The sequence below is a fragment of the Gymnoscopelus microlampas genome, assembly GCF_963454915.1.
Source record: "Gymnoscopelus microlampas genome assembly, chromosome: 15".
NCBI lineage: Eukaryota > Metazoa > Chordata > Actinopteri > Myctophiformes > Myctophidae > Gymnoscopelus > Gymnoscopelus microlampas.
Window position 1 is genome coordinate 50,906,254 of NC_139952.1, and position 17,864 is coordinate 50,924,117.

Genomic DNA, 17,864 nt, shown 5'->3' on the forward strand with positions numbered 1-17,864 from the left:
TCAGGTCACCATGGTTACTCAACATGTTTGAGTGAGTGCAGGTTGTCATGGTTACCACTGTTGCCAGGACACTTTGAGACTAGCTGAGTCTGACGTCATGGACTCCATATTTGGGCATGAGTGACTCATCATGACATCACGGTGACATCATCATGATGATGTAATAAGCAGCATAGTGACAGTCACACATTAAAGCTCCTGTAGATTTTGACCTTTGACCCCTGACCCCCACAAGACAAGATTTGTGTTAAAAATGTTACAAATTATATTTAAAAAATCACACCTGTGTGAAGGTAGCGACGCCTTTGATACATTTTGTCATAGATATGTGTTTCAATATTAATATCTAATATATAGTATCAATATTAGTTTATACCCCAGTTAATAAGAATACAGAGGACGAACATAAAGATGGACATACACCTGGACATAGACACGGACATACGTACACACAGAGAAATACTAGAGAAACAATATTAAATCTCTGTAAATGTATTTCAAGGCTTCCAGTGGCACTAAATAGTGCCATTGGAAGCGAATTTAGTCATTGTTTATATAGACATCTAATTCTATATTCATGACATCATAGTGATGTCATGAATAGTCCCCTTGCCTGACAAATCAGAACCTTGACGGGCCTGACCAATCAGAACGTTGACGGGCCTGACCAATCAGAACGTTGACGGACCTGACCAATCAGAACCTCGACGGGCCCGACCAATCAGAACGTTGACGGACCTGACCAATCAGAACCTCGACGGGCCTGACCAATCAGAACGTTGACGGACCTGACCAATCAGAACCTTGGCGGGCCTGACCAATCAGAACGTTGACGCAAAAGCCAGGTATAGAGGGCTAATATCCGGCGCCGCTAAAAACTAAAACGTGTTTCCTAAAATAGTAGATTTACAGGCTCACAACAGATCACATTACGACACACTGTGACCTTGTAGATCTGATTTTTTCCAATACCAAAGTAATACATGGATAAAGTGGTTACACTGAGTTTGATGCTAATGTATATTTAATCATTTAGCTTAGGACCCTCTGGAACCCCCTCAAGGACCTCCAGGGTTTCCTGGACCGTACTTTGAGAATCAGTCAGCTCTAAATCAGTTTAAACACGTTAGCCTCTGTATAGGCTATATTATATTTGAAAGTAACAGATCTACAAGCTCACAACGTGTCACATCGTGACGCGTTGTAAGCTTGTAGATCTGCTATTTTTTTTAAAGTCAGATTTTTTGACAATTATGTTCAAATGGGGGTCCCTGACACAAATATGTTCAAATGGGGGTCCCTGGCACAAATATGTTCAAATGGGGGTCCCTGGTCAAATCCATATTAAGGTCAAACTCTATGGTATAAATGAGTCATCACCACAGGGAGCTTTAGATCTTAGATTAGATTAGATAGAAGTGAACAAACCTCCACTCCATACATTTATAAATATGTATCATAAATACTGTCCATCAACACTGATGATGATGATGATGATGATGTAAATATCAGTGTCATATTGTGTCTCTTATGATACAAACTCATATTTTATGTAATATTTTATTTTTGATATTTTGTACACAATATACAGAGGAAAACTGTATATTTGATCATGTAATTATGACAGTAATAATATTGTTTCTTGTATATATAAACCTTTATACTTTAACCACTTGAACCCCATATACTTTATTGACTGGGGTCCCCCAGGGTTCTGTAATTGGTCCCCTGCTTTCCCCCCCTCTACACCAAATCTCTTGGGTGAAAATAGCAGATCTACAAGCTATCTACTAGCTAAGATCTACATCACAAAGCGTCACATGGTGAGCATGGTGTTAATTTTTACCGCAAATTATAGTCATATTTTAGTCATTCTGAAATGTTTAGTTTTAGTCTAGTGTTAGTTGACTAAATATAAGATTTTAGTCGACTAAATCTACAGATGATTTAGTCTAATACATTTAGATTTAGCTAGATTTAGTTTAAAACATTTTAGTCGACTTAAATGTATTTGGAGGGCCTTGATAGTGTCTGATATGGCTGATTTATACTTAGCTGTGTGCCGAAAATAGCCGATATAACCCGAGCACAACCAAACATAAAATGACTTGTCTTTTAGTTCTACTGGATCTCTTCTCCACTCGTCCCTCACTAACCTTTTAGTCTAGTTTTTATTTAGTTTCCGTCGACGGACATTTTTTTTGTCATAGTTTTAGTCGACAAATTTAACAGTGATTGTGAGCTTGTACATCTGCTATTTTCAGTGGATTCTCATCTATTATGACATGTCCAGAATAGTGACTGTAGGGTTGATGTGTTCACTGTCTCTGCTCTCCTACTGCTGTGAACATGTTGTTGGTTGACTAGACTTCATGTCATTGACTCTCATCTTAGACTTTGTCAATCACTCTGGATTCAAACATCTACTAAATGTGTTTATCAACTCAAATCAATCATTGTTTATTCATTGATTCATTATGACATCATTGTTTCCTCACTCATTCCATTATTGTGTTTTCATTGAATATGAATGTGATATTATTCTCATTCTTCACATGTTAATGTATGATCATGTGTAGAAGTATGAATAGTTTAATAAATGTATTCTTGACAGTCTGTCGTTGTTCCTGTGTATTGATATTCATAGTGTTGTCATGACAACATGGCCACAGCTCATTGGTCATGTATAATAACTACGTTGGAGCAGGGCTCATCAATGTGTCCGTGGTAAAGTTTAGATTCTGTTTTACATAACATTATTGTTCTTATTTTGATCATAAGAACCAATAACTGAATGTCAGTCTCCAGGTTTTACTAGGGTTTCTACTACTACTAGTGGTTCTCACACCTTTTATTTGCAAGGTCCAAGGCCAAATACATGTGATTTTGGGGGTCCTTGACATGGAAAAGTTGGATCACCACCGAGCAACCGACTGTAAGGCTTTGGAAAACAGCAGATCTACAAGCTCATAGCGCGGCACCCGGTGCGATTTTAGAATAGAAAAAAAGAATCCAACAGTAAAAGCTCAGGTCAAAACAACATCCTTTTTGTGTTTTACTTGTAGCTTCCAGACACCTGACACCTCTTTGCTTTAACTAACCTGTCAACATCAGGGACCAGGTTCTGAGCAGTATTAACTTTCATAATGTCATTTAGGTGTGCATGTGTCAACACTGACCGCAGTTTGGATTTGTTGATGTTCATTACAGAGAAAGACTGCTCACAGAGGTATGTTGTGCCAAACATACAGAGGATCTAATATAAACTTTATATTATATATGTATATATTTAATAGGAGGGTTTATATTATATATGTATATATTTAATAGGAGGGTTTATATTATATATGTATATATTTAATAGGAGGGTTTATATTATATATGTATATATTTAATAGGAGGGTTTATATTATATATGTATATATTTAATAGGAGGGTTTATATTATATATGTATATATTTAATAGGAGGGTTTATATTATATATGTATATATTTATAGTCTTATTAATGATTGGATCAAAGAGAACCTTTGATGGTTCCTGCATTAGTGAACCAACACTCTTCATCTTCTGGGCGTTTCCTCTGTCTATAGACGGTGCTTTTCAATTATTCAAAGGAAAATCTCCAAACATTTTCAATTTCATCTTCAAATATTTTCCAAAAATAGCAGATCTATACAAGCTCATTGCGCTGCCACACTATGAGCTTGTAGATCTGCATCTTTTTTTAATTGTTTGTGCAAATCTTGGAATATATATATTTTTAAAGCGAACATAAAATATTTAGAAGCAAAGATTTGAGTTACAAAATGTCTGCTTTAAAAAAAAAATCTAACATTTGCACAAATGTTCGTGATTTTACAAAAATAGCAGATCTACAAGCTCATAGCACGGCACTCGGTGCCGCGCTGTGAGCTTGTAGATCTGCTATTTTTGAATAGCCAAAGAAGTCTTAAAGTGACACACAGGTGCGTTCCCGGTCTTAATCAAAGCAGAATGAAGACTGTGATGAAGCAAGGCAGCAGGCAGCACAGTGTGTTGAAGCTCTGTCTACATGATCCAGAGGGTCGAGGGTTCAAATCCCACCCAGCTCTTTACTCTGAAGCTTTCCCCATGCAGGTCCAGTCCATTGTTTTTCATCAACATTCAAACATCTAAACGAGCAATAGCACAACAATTATACACAAACATTTTAACTGCATATCTTTATATGCATTTTGTTTCATTGTTAAATGTATGTTAGGACACTATCTACATTAGGGGTCTTCAACAAGGGGGTCCGGGACCCCTAGGGGGTCCTCAGAGCTACTATAGGGGGTCCGCCAAATCTTTGTGTGATAGGATTTCGTTTTTTTTTATTAACCACTTGAACCCTAGAATTCTTTTTCTGAGGGGAACATTAGCCGAAAATAGCAGATCTACAAGCTCTCAACGCCTCGCGCTGCGAGGCGTTGAGAGCTTGTAGATCTGCTATTTTTGGCAAAGAGGCTGGTGATCACTGGAAGACTCTGGGTGAGAGCATTTTATGGGAGGGGGGTCTCACATTTTAAATTAAACACCATATGTTGAGGACAATGGGTTGTGATTTAATATATATATATATATATATATATATATATATATATATATATATATATATATATATATATATATATATATATATATATATATATATATATACATATATATATTATTATGTGTAAATCTTCAGTTTGTGCGTAATGACAAAAACATGTAAAAATCACCTTTGGACAGAGACTACAAGGAGTGGAACAGTCCAAATGTCCCATAATGTCCTATTTTAACCTAGTGGTATGTCCCATCCACCCCGTGTCATTTAGCATTGATCTCTTTTCTCTCTGCTCGCTTTTACTCTCACTTTGAATATTACTTTATCTGATTATTATCTGATTTATTACTCTTTATCTGAACTGAATTATGTGAAGAAAAAAAACACTGCATTGTTTTGGGCTTATGCTTGATATATATATGTGTGTGTGTGTGTGTGTGTGTGTGTGTGTGTGTGTGTGTGTGTGTGTGTGTGTGTGTGTGTGTGTGTGTGTGTGTGTGAACTAACTAGCAGTGTTGTAAAGTAACTAAGTACATTTACTTAAGTACTGTGGTGACCCACACAGAAAGTCATCCAGAGACATTCACCAAAGAGGGCTTGTCCCTTTAAGAGCGGGGGTTAAGGAATACAGTGACTTCCGGTTCCGGGTGAAGTTTGTTGTTGTTATGGCTGACCACAGTGAATGAATGTATTAATGTATTAATGTAGTGCTCAGTGTGAAGTTAACTAAACTACCTCTACTTGTCTACGTCTCCTGTCTCATCCTCCATGTTGGTGACTGTGTGTAAAGGAACATGTTAAAACACGCTCATGAGCTCTAACGCAGGATGGAACCAAATACTTACGACGGCACGAGCGATGACGCTGTTGGAGGAGGAGCCACCGGCAGCCGGTCAGTACGTATCCATGGTTACCATGACGCTCTCTGTCACACAGCGTCATGGAACCCAAAGTTCCTGTTTTTCGATGTATTTTTTACATTTAAACTCTCACATACACGTTCACATTTCAAATATAAAGTGCTGACCCCTGACCCATGGATGTTACAAGTTGACCTGACCCGTGATAAGGACCGTATCTGCCGTATTGTTCAATAAAAAGCTTTTTAATCAGATCGCCGGCCATTTTCTCCAATGTTTTCAACTATGCGACACTAATGGTTGGAAGATGTATTGCACTCTGATACATTACAAAAAAAATAGAAAATGGCCGGTGATCGGATTAAAATGCTTTTTATTGAACAATACGGAAGATACGGCCCGTACATAATTGTAATATCCGTGGCCATGAGGTAAACACTTTATATTTGAAATCTGAACGTTTATGTAGATATACAAGAGATAAATGGAGAAAGAGCAAACACCAGGTTGAAGTTCATCCATGACTGTCATGATATGACGTCATGTTTCAGGGCTATTCCACTGGGCTGCATTGGTCCCGTTTATTTTATTAAAGTTATTGGTATTTTATGTAGTTAAGATTAATAATGAACTCACCTTGATGTTGATCCAAATTTACAATTGTGATATGTTATTTCAGCTCATTTCACCTTGTTATTAAATGTTATTTCAGCTCATTTCACCTTGTTATTAAATGTTATTTCAGCTCATTTCACCTTGTTATTAAATGTTATTTCAGCTCATTTCACCTCGTTATTAAATGAGCTTGTAGATCTGCTATTTTTTGTGAAATCATGAACATTTGGGCAAATCTTTGAATATATATATTTTTTAAAGCGAACAACTTTGCTTCTGGGGGTCCCTAGAACAATTTTGTTTTAGATGGGGGACCGTGGCCACACATATAATTGTGGGGGTCCTTCACATGAAAAAGTTTTAGAACCACTGAAAAACATTTTTGCTTTTAGAAATATATATTGAAAGATTTGCTTACATTTTCACGATTAAAACAATAAATAGCAGATCTACAAGCTCATAGCGCAGCACAGAGTGCCGCACTATGAGCTTGTATATCTGCTATTTTTCAATAGCCAAATAAATCTAAAATGACATAAGTTCCCGGTCTTAAAGGGTTAATCCAACATTAGTGTAAGATGTTGACACTGTTTTCTAAATGACAGCAAACCAAGTATTACAGTACCAGCTGATGTATTGCAACAGGCCTTCTGATACCAAACAGGAATACGTTTGTGTTGTAGGGCTGTTGTATAGAGTACAGAAGTCCTGACGTCACTCGTTCATCCCCTGGTTCGTAAAGTAATTTCTCTATGGAGAATAACATTGGGTCATCATAGAATCGTCTCGTATAAGAATTTTGGTCCAAAAATAAACAAACTGTCTTGGCGATATTGTCAGGGAGGAGGTTCTGTATAGTTTATGAGTCACTTATATTTGAAACAATATTTCTTTCTGGCGATAATTTAACTATTAATTGTTGGAAGTAACCTTAGCGTTTTCTCACCGTCAGTTGACGGTTCATATCCATAAGAGTAAAACCGCCGCGACCGTTTGTTTATTTTTGGAACACGTCCCCACACGTCTAAGGGAATTCAGAACGGGGGGGGGGGGGGGGGGGGGGGGGACGTGACCCAGGTAGGATGTTTAAATGACGTCAGACTTCGGTGCTTTATTGGCTTACATTAAACCATGTGTTTTTCTGTGTTTTTGTATCAAGGCACACATGTATTCATCATGTTAAATAGTCTCTATAATGTGTGACAGAGTCAGGTTAACACATGTATTCATCATGTTAAATAGTCTCTATAATGTGTGACAGAGTCAGGTTAACACATGTATTCATCATGTTAAATAGTCTCTATAATGTGTGACAGAGTCAGGTTAACACATGTATTCATCATGTTAAATAGACTCTATACTGTTGCACTCTTTTCATTGTTTGCATATACTAATACCAAAGCCCTATATCATACTTTCACAACATTTGTAGAATTGTAGATCTACAAGCTTTGTGATCTTGTAAGATGCCTTTTTTAAGCTTGTAAATCAGCTAGTCTTTGTTTTGTTTGTTCTTTAGGATATAGAATGTGTCTCTAGTGGGAAATGAGTGCTGATATAGATCATAATAATTCATAAATAGTTGTATATATTGCATAATCTGTGCTGCCTTGTCAAATACATGATACAAGCACACCTGGATTGTCTCACACTGTTTTGGGAACCATTGCATTAGACTGTGCAGGTTTCAAGGATGTTTTACTACCTTTAAATTCATGACAATCCCTGACACTTCATCTATTTTAAAACACTACAGAAGATGTATTTATTGCATTTTGTTTTATTATAACAAGTATTTACAGTGATATTGCAGCACATTAATTTAGACCTTTTCTTTTCTTTTCCCATTTTCAGGATCTCCACTTTCCAGACGAGCAGAATTGGAGAAGGAAGACTCAGTCCATTACAGACAAGTAATTAGGTACAGTTTATGTACAGTGACTACAGCACCTCATCACTCTTAAGATAATGTCATCTTATTGGGCTAAAAGACGTAAAGTCAACACATTAGTGAGAGAGACAGAGCAGGATATCCTCATTGAATATCATTTAACTGCTGCTGCTAATGCAGTTACAAACCTTCACTGTTTAGAGAGCACAACTCCTGTCACAACCTCTTCTGAGTGCCTGCTAGATGCTTTACCAACTACATCAGACTTACCAATAAACCCACCACTAATTATCAGTGATCAGAGTGAAAATATCAACTCCTAAACCTCAAAGGCTTCACCAGAGTTTCATTTTGAAAGTATAGATGGGGCTGACAACATTGAATCTGAAAATGACTGATAGTGATGAACATAATGAAGATTTACTCATGATAAGTTTAAAATATTGGGCAACATCCTGAGCGTTCAAAGGTAGCCTCCCTGAATGACTGGAGACCGGTGGCCCTTACTCCAATTGTGAGTAAGTGCCTTGAGAGTCTGGTGAGGGACTTTATCTGCTCTGTGCTGCCCGACACACTGGACCCATGGCAGTTTGCATATCGTCGAAATTAATCAACAGACGATGCAGTTGCCCTGGCTCTCCATTCTGCACTCACCCACCTGGACAAGGGGAAGAACAGATACGTTCGGATGCTATTTGTGGATTATAGCTCGGCTTTTAACACCATCGTCCTCACCAGACTGGATACTAAACTCAAGGACCTGCACTCGTCCATGTGCAGTTGGATACTGGACTTCCTATCGGGCCGACGTCAGGTGTTGAGAATGGGCAACATTACATCGGACCCCATGACCCTCAACACAGGAGCCCCCCAGGGCTGTGTGCTGAGCCCTCTCCTCTACTCTATGTATACCTTCGACTGCGCAGCCACACACAGCTCAAATGTCATCATCAAGTATGCAGATGACACGAATGTCATGGGCCTGATTGACAATGACGATGAGACGGCCTACAGAGCAGAGGTCGGAGCACTGACAATGTGGTGCCAGGAGAACAACCTTGCTCTCAATGTCGATAAGACCAAGGAGATCATCGTGGATTTCAGCAGGCAGGAGAGAGAGCACGCACCCATCTGCATCAATGGTGTGGCAGTGGAACAGGTCGCGGACTTCAAGTTCCTCGGAATAAACATTTGGAGGGACCTCAAGTGGACCACACATACACACGCAGGTGGTGAAAAAGGCCCAACAACGGCTGTACTGCCTCCGGCGTCTGAAAAAGTTCCGAGTGAGCCCCCGCATCCTCAGGGCGTTCTACACCAGCACCATTGAGAGCATCCTGATGAGCGGCACCACCGCTTGGTTCGGAAACTGTACCACAGCCGAACGCAAGGCTCTACAGAGAGTGGTGCGAACAGCGCAGCGCATCGTGGGCGCTGAGCTTCCCCCTCTCCAGGCCATACATGAAAAAAGATGTGTGGCTTTAAGGCCGGAAGCATCATCAAGGACACTTTCCACCCGAGCCACGGTCTGTTCAAGCCGCTGCGACACCCACGGCCAGGCAAGCGATGGAGGAGCATCGGTAGCAGCACCACTAGACTCTGGAACAGCTTTTATCCAGCAGTAATTAGGCTGCTGAATGAAAACTAAACTTGCAGACACTGTACACTGAGTTCACTGAACTGTGTGTTTATATAGATATGATCTATGATCTATATTTTAATTACAGACACATTTTTCCCTTAACTTATTACTTAGGCCTACATTAAGCCACTCTCTTAAATGCACTTTACTGTACTTCTACCTCTTCTATCTTTTAACTGCATTAATGGGCTTGTACAATTAAGAATTTCACCCATATTACCTGTAATGTGATGTGACAATAAAGTTTGATTCTGATTCTGATTCTACCGGTTAGGCCTGTCCCCGACTAAGGATTCGTTTAGTCGAATCTAATTGGTGACTAATTGCCGATAGTCGACTGGCAGTCGACTAATGCAATATTTTTTTTTTTTGCATAATTCGACTGAGATTGTCAGTGGAATCAGTCTGATTCGACTGCCAATCTCTCAGTCAAATCATGCAAAAATATGTTATGCAATAGAGGAACATTCTATTTGGGCTGTAGGGGTGCTTAGTGTCTGATATAACATATGCTATTGGTTTATCCCAATAAATCATGATGTATATCCTATTTTTGGCAAACTATTAGTTAATTAATATAACAAACTAGGCCAATCTCAGTCGAATAATTAAAGAAATATTATTATTATTTCTTAATTTTTATTTTATAATTCGACTAAGAGATTGGCAGTCAACCCAGACACCCCTCGATTGATTAGTCGACTATTCGACTTATAGAGGTCAGGCCTACTACCGGTACACTTATTTTACAGTTTTTCTTTTCTATACATTTTGAGTAGCCAATTATGTTTTACCCCTTTTTCTCCCCATTTTAGTCGTTAAGCCAATTAATTCCTCTCCACACACATGTCTGTGTTGTCACTGCTGTCGTATCCTACTGACTCACCTGGCAGTGAGGAGCCCCCACCAGGAGGACGTAGAGCCTTCGTCCTACTCCTCCCGCCCAACACTCCCCGCTGACAGGTGCCCCCCCCCCAGCCCGTAGGAGTAGGTGCAATGACCGATATCACCCCCCCCCCCCTATTTACCTGTGGTGAGTAATCTGTGCAACACATACAGTATGTATACATCTAGGAAGCTCACAATGTGACACATTATGAGCTTGTAGATCAGCTATTTTTGCAGAACGTTTGCTTATTTTCAAGCATGTTCGCCTACATGACCAGAATAGGGATGTCACGGTTAATTTACAGAACAATTACATTTGTAACTAAACCAAGTATTCTATATGTGTTGCTTCAACACTGGACTGCAGTCATGTTAATGGTCATTTTCCCTGTGCTCTTTCCAGAGACCTTTTGATGAAGCTAAGCGACCAGAGACCAAGTACACCTCAACAATGTGTCCAACCTCCCACATAGAACCTGAGGACGAAGGAGAACTACGGCAGAAAAGAAGATCCAGGTAATAGTGATCACTCTTTTCTTTGTCTTTTCTCTCTCCCCTCAGCGTGGCCCTGACAGGGCCTGCTGTCTAGGGTTAGTCTGTACCTCTCTCCTTCTTTCTATCACCATGCCATCACACCAATCACAGCTCAGCTTATGCTACCACATGGATTCAGCTAACCACACAGCTCAGCTGCCATTGGCTCATGATAACGGCTTGCCTCATGCTAGACCAATCACAGATCAGCTCACACTAGGGCAGGAGTCTTCAACAGGGGGTCCTCAGAGCTACTACAGGGGGTCCGCCAAATCTTTGTGTGATTTTTACATTAACCACTTCAACCAAGCATCCCTATTCTAAGGAGAACTTTAGCCAAAAATAGCAGATCTACAAGCGTACAACGCCTCGCGCTGCGAGGCGTTGTACGCTTGTAGATCTGCTATTTTTGGAAAAGTGGTTTGTTGTAGGGGGGGGAGAAAGAGCAGACTAAGTACAGAGTGAAAGGTCAGGTTTACTAAGTATTGTTTAGGTACATGGTTGAATGTCTAGAAATACACATTAACATGAATCCAACATGATAGTGCTGTGAAACAAGTCTATGAAGCTGCCTATGAAATCTATGAAAAAATAAATATTTTATACAATATATAATGGGGGTCCCTACTTTATCTCGCTCTCAGCCAAGGGGTCCTTGGCCTGAAAACGTTGAAGACCCCTGCACTAGGGTGTTGGAGCAGCATTGGTGATGTGTAGGTATTGTTCAAGGTATCATTTATTGAATACTTTGTTAACAATTTGCATCTAGTACAGCGGTACAATTATATAAGTAATGCTAAAAGTATAACACAAAGGCCTGATGGCTTGTTTCCATTGTGGTCCTATGTATTCAGACTGTAGACGTGGTTAGTTAACATAGTATGACTACATTGTGTATATTGTTTTCTTTAGGCCAAATCCCCAGTATGAGCACTCAGACTCTGATGACCAATTGAGTGGCGATGTTAAAAGAAGACGGTTTGCCAAACCACCTGAAGTGGCTTTCCCAGGTATTGACACAATTCAATGCATTTATTTTATATAGGCACTCTTGGAACTCTGGACAATATAAAGCCCTGTGATCACTGTGACACAGTTAAAAACTAATTACACCTGTCTGACTTTGTACCAACAAAAAAACTGACCATTTTCATTACAACACTGGGCTTGTGCATTGGTTGCAGTTAGCCTATATAGTTTTAGCCCAAAATAAATACATTGTGAATGACATTATGCCAACTAAATTATGTTGTAGGAGAGACACCAAAATCCAGCAAGCCTCGAGCTGTGCGGTCCCCAGACCAGGAAATGAATGGTATGTTGCTATCAATGCTAAAACATCAACTGGATAACTGTTTAAACACAATGTGCAGTATCTTCAATTCTCACACTGGCTGGTTTACCTTTTTAGATTCATTGAATGGCAGCTTGGGCTATTTAAACAATTAGCTGTCTCCTGATCCAAATAACAGTAAGTTGAACCCATATCATGTGTGTTTGTTCTTGTGAGGAGCGAGCTGGCATCATGCATGCAACAGAAGACATGTTATCTAAATTAAAATGTGTTGCATTTCAGATATAACACCAAGATCAACTCCAGCTCACTACAAAACTCCACCCTCAATGTTCTGTCACAATAATAATTATGTGTAGTAGAACACCATGCTTTTAGATGGAGCACTCTGTATACATTTTGTCACAACTTGTTTTCCATTGGCCCTTTTGTAGATCTGCTTACTGGCACCTATGGCAACTACCTGTAATCACCACCTGAGCAAGTTCATAATGGTGAGTTATCAAGCAGTCAGCAGTCACATAACATAATATTCTGTATATATATATGTTTAAACATCTGTGTTGTGTCATGTGTGTTTTATCACTTTATCTTTATGACGTTTTTGATGAAAGTGTAAATTAGGACGGTGCATTTAGCTTTAATCCCTTTATTTTATCCCTGGGTCAGAGCAATGCATTACATCTAGGGATCAGCTGAAAGGAAATCAAACATTTCCTTACATGGGCGGTTACAATAGTGTCATATGCTAATAACTTCAGTGCCTTGTGCATTTCCTACTGTGTGTTTCAGCTGGGATGTCAGGATTTGGTGCTGCCCATTACCACCAGCTCCAGGCCCCACAGCGAGCAAGTACAAGTACTGGTATGATACCCTACTCTTTCACTACACTAACGTTTAGAGAGACGGGGACACAGAACTCACTAATGAACCCAATGTACTACTAAACTGTAAAGTAACATCTTTGTAGACAAATCAAATCGCATTAGTCGTGTTTTTTTATGTAAATGTTACAGCATTTGTTTGCCCCTCCTCTAGACTTCTTTAGTGCCCCCAGTTTGACCCCATGCAGTCAGTGCCTGATCATGGTTGCAATGGTAAGAGAACAAGACGATTGCTCTCTTCTTTGTTCATCTACCCTCTTTGATTGAATACTTTATCAACAGTTTGAACAAAGTACAGGGGCACAGTTATACAATAATGCTAAAAGCCAAGGGTAACAAAAAGCCCTCAGGGCTTGTTTCCATTGTGGTCCTGTGTATTCAATTCATCTGTATTAGTTCTCTCTCCTGATAGGATACTGAAACTGCCTTTTCTGTTTACTAAAGAGCTGTAGGGAAGGGGAGACCCTGTTACTGACTAAACACTTGATCACAATGACTATCAGAATATATTCACACACACACACACACACACACACACACACACACACACACACACACACACACACACACACACACACACACACACACACACACACACACACACACACACACACACACACACACACACACACACACACACACACACACACACACGCACACACGCACACACACACACGCACACAATGAATACTATTTGACATATAAGTAGGACTTACAATGCAGATGTTGTGTTCAGACATCCTGTGGTAGTTGACAACAATATGCTGCAACATCAGGTTGTGTTGCTACTCCCAAACTATAGAGTACAGAAGTCCTGACGTCACTCGTTCATCCCCTGGGTCCTAAAGTAATTTCTCTATGGAGAATAACATTGGGTCATCTTACAATCGTCTCATATAAGAATTGTGGTCAAAAAATAAACAAACTGTCTCTGTGATATTGTCAGGGTGGTGGCTCTGTATCGTTTATGATAGTCAGTCACTCATATTTGATACAGTCTGTTTCTGGTGAAAATGTCACTAATTTGGTGGAAGTAACACTAATGTTTTCTCACCGTCAGTTGATGCTTCATATCCATAAGAGTAAAACCACCGGGATCATTTGTTTATTTTTGGAACACAGTTCTTATATGACTCAATATTAAACACGTCTATGGGGATTCAGAACGGGGGGAAATAAACGAGACCCAGGTAGGATGCGTAAATTAGGTCAGACTTCGGTGCTCTAGTGAATTATAACTAATGATTTTGTTTCTACAGGGATATGGGGAATGGGATACGGCTCGGTGCAGTACACCCCCACAAAGTGCACAAAATGGTATGCCATTGTATTCATCACTAATGAACCCAATGTACTACTAAAATGTAAAGTAACATCTTTGTAGACAAATCACACTAGTGGTGTTTTTTTGTAAATGTTACAGCATCTCTAGACGTCTTTAGAGGAAACTGCAACCAGTTTGATCTCATGCAGTCAGTGCCTGATCATGGTTGCAATGGTAAGAGAACAAGACGATTGCTCTCTTCTTTGTTCATCTGCCCTCTTTGATTGAATACTTTATCAACAGTTTGAACAAAGTACAGGGGCACAGTTATACAATAATGCTAAAAGCCAAGGGTAACAAAAAGCCCTGAGGGATTGTTTCCATTGTGGTCCTGTGTATTCAATTCATCTGTATGAGTTCTCTCTCCTGATAGGATACTGAAACTGCCTTTTCTGTTTACTAAAGAGCTGTAGGGAAGGGGAGGCCCTGTTACTGACTAAACACTTGATCACAATGACTATCAGAATATATTCACACACACACACGCACACACACACACACACACACACACACACACACACACACACACACACACACACACTCACACTCACACTCACACTCACACTCACACTCACACTCACACACACACACTCACACGCCTAATAACCTTTCAAAATGTGTGCAGTGATTAAGTCTCATGAATGTTTCTCATCCTATGTACATCTTCACACTGAACACTAGCTACCCACTACACCAGCCCCCAATATCTATCACTTACATCACACAGACTGCCTTACTGCCAATTCACGCACCTCTCATCCACACTGCATAATTGCTCCTCACAATACTTCATAGCCAACTGTCTTCACTTCTCAGCTCAACTCCTCGCAAAGAACACACGCTGCCAGCAGCACCAACCGCAGCCCAACACACCGAGACGCTCCTTGAGACTTTTGTGCCAGGCTGCAGCCACAGCACAACCTTCCTTGCAGTCTGTCTCCCAAACAAGGTAATGACTTATGCTCTTCTCCACTCTTGCACACATTCTCTCCACTGCACTGTCATACACCCTATACTCACACACCACATACATGCACACAGCCTGGGTATGTGTCTCCCTGTGCATTGCGTGTGTGTGTGTGTGTGTGTGTGTGTGTGTGTGTGTGTGTGTGTGTGTGTGTGTGTGTGTGTGTGTGTGTGTGTGTGTGTGTGTGTGTGTGTGTGTATGTGTATGTGTGTGTGTGTGTGCGTGTGCGTGTGCGTGTGTGTGTGTGCGTGTGCGTGTTCTGTCTGCAACACAGAGCCCTCTTTGCCCTTATCTCTTTAGTGGGAAATGAGTGCTGATATAGATAATAATAATTCATAAATAGTTTTATATATTGCATAATGTGTGTTGCCTTGTCAAATACATGATACAAGCTCACCCGGATTGTCTCACAATGTTTTGGGAACCATTGCATTAGACTGTGCAGGTTTCAAGGATGTTTTACTACCTTTAAATTCATGACAATCCCTGACACTTCATCTATTTTATGCATATGTTTTTAAGTATAGATGGGGCTGACAGAATTGAATCTGAAAATGACTCTGACAGTGATGAACAACACCAAGATCAACTCCAGCTCACTACAAAACCCCACCCTCAAAACTTGCAAGGAATGTTCTGTCACAATAATAATTATGTGTAGTAGAACACCATGCTTTTAGATGGAGCACTCTGTATACATTTAGTCACAACTTGTTTTCCATTGGCCCTTTGTAGATCTGCTTACTGGCACCTATGGCAACTACCTGTAATCACCACCTGAGCAAGTTCATAATGGTGAGTTATCAAGCAGTCAGCAGTCACATAACATAATATTCTGTATATATATATGTTTAAACATCTGTGTTGTTTCATGTGTGTTTTATCACTTTATCTTTATGACGTTTTTGATGAAAGTGTAAATTAGGACGGTGCATTTAGCTTGAATCCCTTTATTTTATCCCTGGGTCAGAGCAATGCATTACATCTAGGGATCAGCTGAAAGGAAATCAAACATTTCCTTACATGGGCGGTTACAATAGTGTCATATGCTAATAACTTCACTGCCTTGTGCATTTCCTACTGTGTGTTTCAGCTGGGATGTCAGGATTTGGTGCTGCCCATTACCACCAGCTCCAGGCCCCACAGCGAGCAAGTACAAGTACTGGTATGATACCCTACTCTTTCACTACACTAACGTTTAGAGAGACGGGGACACAGAACTCAATGAATACTATTTGACATATTAGTAGGACTTACTATGCAGATGTTGTGTTCAGACATCCTGTGGTAGTTGACAACAATATGCTGCAACATCAGGTTGTGTTGCTACTCCCAAACTATAGAGTACAGAAGTCCTGACGTCACTCGTTCATCCCCTGGGTCCTAAAGTAATTTCTCTATGGAGAATAACATTGGTCATCTTAGAATCGTCTCATATAAGAATTGTGGTCCAAAAATAAACAAACTGTCTCTGTGATATTATCAGGGGGGTGGCTCTGTGACGAGCTCCACAGATCCAAGCCTCCAGCCACAGTGCATTACAGGTACAGATGATCTATAGATCTATTAACAGACCCAAGCCTCCAGCCACAGTGCATTACAGGTACAGATGGACCAATACTATATACAATATAATGATGTACCCATAGCATTGTGGTTGGAAGGATGGCGGGGGGGTGCGTGCTGGTGGTGGCTCTGCTTGCCCTCGTTTAAAACCTGATATTTACAAAACGGAGGATGGGAAGGTGATAGTGGAAGACGAGCTTTTAAACTTTATTGTGGTAAAAATGAAGGCACTAAGCCAGGATGAAACTTAACTGTCTATGAACACGAACATCTCAGTTGTATCTTACAATGCGCGAGGGCTGCGTGTTGGCCACAGTGAATCTGATAAATCACGCCGTATTGTTGTGGACAGTCTGTTAGAGAGGTATGACATTTTGTGAGACATTTTGTTAAGACCTTCCAGGTCTTGTGTGTCCAGGAAGGTCTCCTGGACACACAAGACCTGGAAGGTCTTAACTCCATCCATAAGGACTTTCACGGGGCGGGGGAATCCACCACCGACCTGTGTTCTAAAGTGGTACGAGGGAGGATACCAGGGGGAGTTGCCACTCTGTGGAACAAAGAATATGAGCAGTTGGTTAATGTCATTAGATTAGGAGTGGACTGGGCAATTGGAATTTAACTGTGTTGTAGCGACAAAAAGTGAATCATTTTGAATGTCTATTTACACCATATGAATGCTATCAGAATGAAGATGAGTATCTTAGCAGAATGGCATTTATTATGTCTTTCATCCAGGATAATCCTTCCACCTGCATATATGTTGTTGGCGACATGAATGCTGATGTGTCTGATGCTAACTCCTTATTTGGAAAGCATTTAATGCAATT

The 17,864-nt window shown here is 40.1% G+C and overlaps 2 protein-coding genes and 2 long non-coding RNA genes across 4 annotated transcripts in view; all 4 read left to right on the plus strand.

Moving 5' to 3' along the window:
* LOC311061237 (NACHT, LRR and PYD domains-containing protein 3-like) overlaps positions 1-2,613 on the plus strand; it is a gene marked incomplete at its 5' end in the record, with an annotated part of 94,558 nt that extends 91,945 nt beyond the window's left edge. The window contains one exon of the mRNA XM_084079791.1: positions 5-2,613. The remainder of the gene's footprint in view (positions 1-4) is intronic.
* Positions 2,614-5,040: 2,427 nt separating this feature from the next.
* On the plus strand, positions 5,041-10,604 carry LOC311061933. The gene is made up of 3 exons (XR_014602438.1): positions 5,041-5,461; positions 7,899-7,965; positions 10,393-10,604. It is a non-coding gene; the product is annotated as an uncharacterized lncRNA (long non-coding RNA).
* Positions 10,605-11,640: 1,036 nt separating this feature from the next.
* On the plus strand, positions 11,641-12,473 carry LOC311061932. The gene is made up of 4 exons (XR_014602437.1): positions 11,641-11,716; positions 11,912-12,009; positions 12,255-12,314; positions 12,411-12,473. It is a non-coding gene; the product is annotated as an uncharacterized lncRNA (long non-coding RNA).
* Positions 12,474-13,330: 857 nt separating this feature from the next.
* On the plus strand, positions 13,331-17,656 carry LOC311061239 (uncharacterized protein; the record flags this gene model as incomplete). Its single annotated transcript, XM_084079793.1, has 6 exons — positions 13,331-13,390; positions 14,437-14,494; positions 15,318-15,450; positions 16,204-16,263; positions 16,562-16,621; positions 17,453-17,656. The coding sequence occupies exons 1-6, from the start codon at positions 13,360-13,362 to the stop codon at positions 17,654-17,656; spliced, it is 546 nt and encodes a 181-aa protein (XP_083935919.1). The 5' UTR covers positions 13,331-13,359.
* Between the last annotated feature and the right edge of the window lie 208 nt (positions 17,657-17,864).